The following is a 1,479-nucleotide window of genomic DNA, read 5'->3' as shown; positions in this document are numbered from 1 at the left end:
TAGTGCGTCATCCACAGATCCTCCATAACAGTGCGTCCTCCGCAGATACTGCAGGCTAGCACAGCATATCACACAGGACTGGATTAGATACACAGTGTAGTATCTCAGTGGATTAGATACACAGCTCAGTATCACATTGGATTAGATACAGAGTGTAGTATCTCAGTGGATTAGATACACAGCTCAGTATCACATTTGATTAGATACACAGTGTAGTATCTCAGTGGATTAGATAGACAGCTCAGTATCACATTGGATTAGATACACAGTGTAGTATCTCAGTGGATTAGATACACAGCTGAGCTCGGAGTTTTCGTCCCTTTCATGCTCTCTGGTGATTGCTGCAGTCGATCTTCTCCGCCATCCATTACTCTTCCTCATTGTTGCTCCGTCTCCATGGTATCTTAGTGCAAAGATTGATTTCTCTGGCTTTGCATCACATGGTGCTGGGGAAGCGCTCTGATTGGCGGTGCGGACTTATCGCTGTGCATTGTGGGAAGATGGAGGGAAATGTGGGCAAATTGGAGGAAGCAGCGCTGAAGAGAAAGGAAAGACTGCGGGAGCTGCGGAGGAAGCGGGTGAGAGGCCGGGAGAGCGCGGTGATCGGTCCCCAGTGGTCAGGCTCATATCACTGAGTGTCCCGGGCTCCGCCGTGTCCTGAGGCTCCTGTGCACAGAGCGCCACATATGTCTGTCAATCTGTGTGGTCATAACAACAGTCTCTGCCGCCGTCCGTCCGTCCGCCCCTCTCGTCTCTGCCGCCGTCCGTCCGTCCGCCCCTCTCGTCTCTGCCGCCGTCCGTCCGTCCGCCCCTCTCGTCTCTGCCGCCGTCCGTCCGTCCGCCCCTCTCGTCTCTGCCGCCGTCCGTCCGTCCGCCCCTCTCGTCTCTGCCGCCGTCCGTCCGTCCGCCCCTCTCGTCTCTGCCGCCGTCCGTCCGTCCGCCCCTCTCGTCTCTGCCGCCGTCCGTCCGTCCGCCCCTCTCGTCTCTGCCGCCGTCCGTCCGTCCGCCCCTCTCGTCTCTGCCGCCGTCCGTCCGTCCGCCCCTCTCGTCTCTGCCGCCGTCCGTCCGTCCGCCCCTCTCGTCTCTGCCGCCGTCCGTCCGTCCGCCCCTCTCGTCTCTGCCGCCGTCCGTCCGTCCGCCCCTCTCGTCTCTGCCGCCGTCCGTCCGTCCGCCCCTCTCGTCTCTGCCGCCGTCCGTCCGTCCGCCCCTCTCGTCTCTGCCGCCGTCCGTCCGTCCGCCCCTCTCGTCTCTGCCGCCGTCCGTCCGTCCGCCCCTCTCGTCTCTGCCGCCGTCCGTCCGTCCGCCCCTCTCGTCTCTGCCGCCGTCCGTCCGTCCCTCTCGTCTCTGCCGCCGTCCGCCCCGCTCGTCTCTGCCGCCGTCCGCCCCGCTCGTCTCTGCCGCCGTCCGCCCCGCTCGTCTCTGCCGCCGTCCGCCCCGCTCGTCTCTGCCGCCGTCCGCCCCGCTCGTCTCTGCCGCCGT

The 1,479-nt window shown here is 63.2% G+C and overlaps 1 protein-coding gene across 1 annotated transcript in view; it reads left to right on the top strand.

The window, feature by feature from the left end:
- The first annotated feature begins 419 nt into the window (after positions 1-419).
- The window catches only part of CCDC12 (coiled-coil domain containing 12), a 10,164-nt gene continuing 9,104 nt past the window's right edge, over positions 420-1,479 (top strand). The window contains exon 1 of the mRNA XM_073677091.1: positions 420-578. Within this exon, the coding sequence (XP_073533192.1) occupies positions 441-578 (138 nt within the window). The 5' untranslated portion in view covers positions 420-440. The remainder of the gene's footprint in view (positions 579-1,479) is intronic.

The sequence above is a fragment of the Phyllobates terribilis genome, unplaced genomic scaffold, assembly GCF_046119375.1.
Source record: "Phyllobates terribilis strain yellow unplaced genomic scaffold, ASM4611937v1 Scaffold_4__5_contigs__length_816908805, whole genome shotgun sequence".
Classification (NCBI taxonomy): Eukaryota; Metazoa; Chordata; class Amphibia; order Anura; family Dendrobatidae; genus Phyllobates; species Phyllobates terribilis.
Note: the sequence above shows the minus strand (reverse complement) of the source record. Positions and strands in the feature narration are given on the sequence as shown.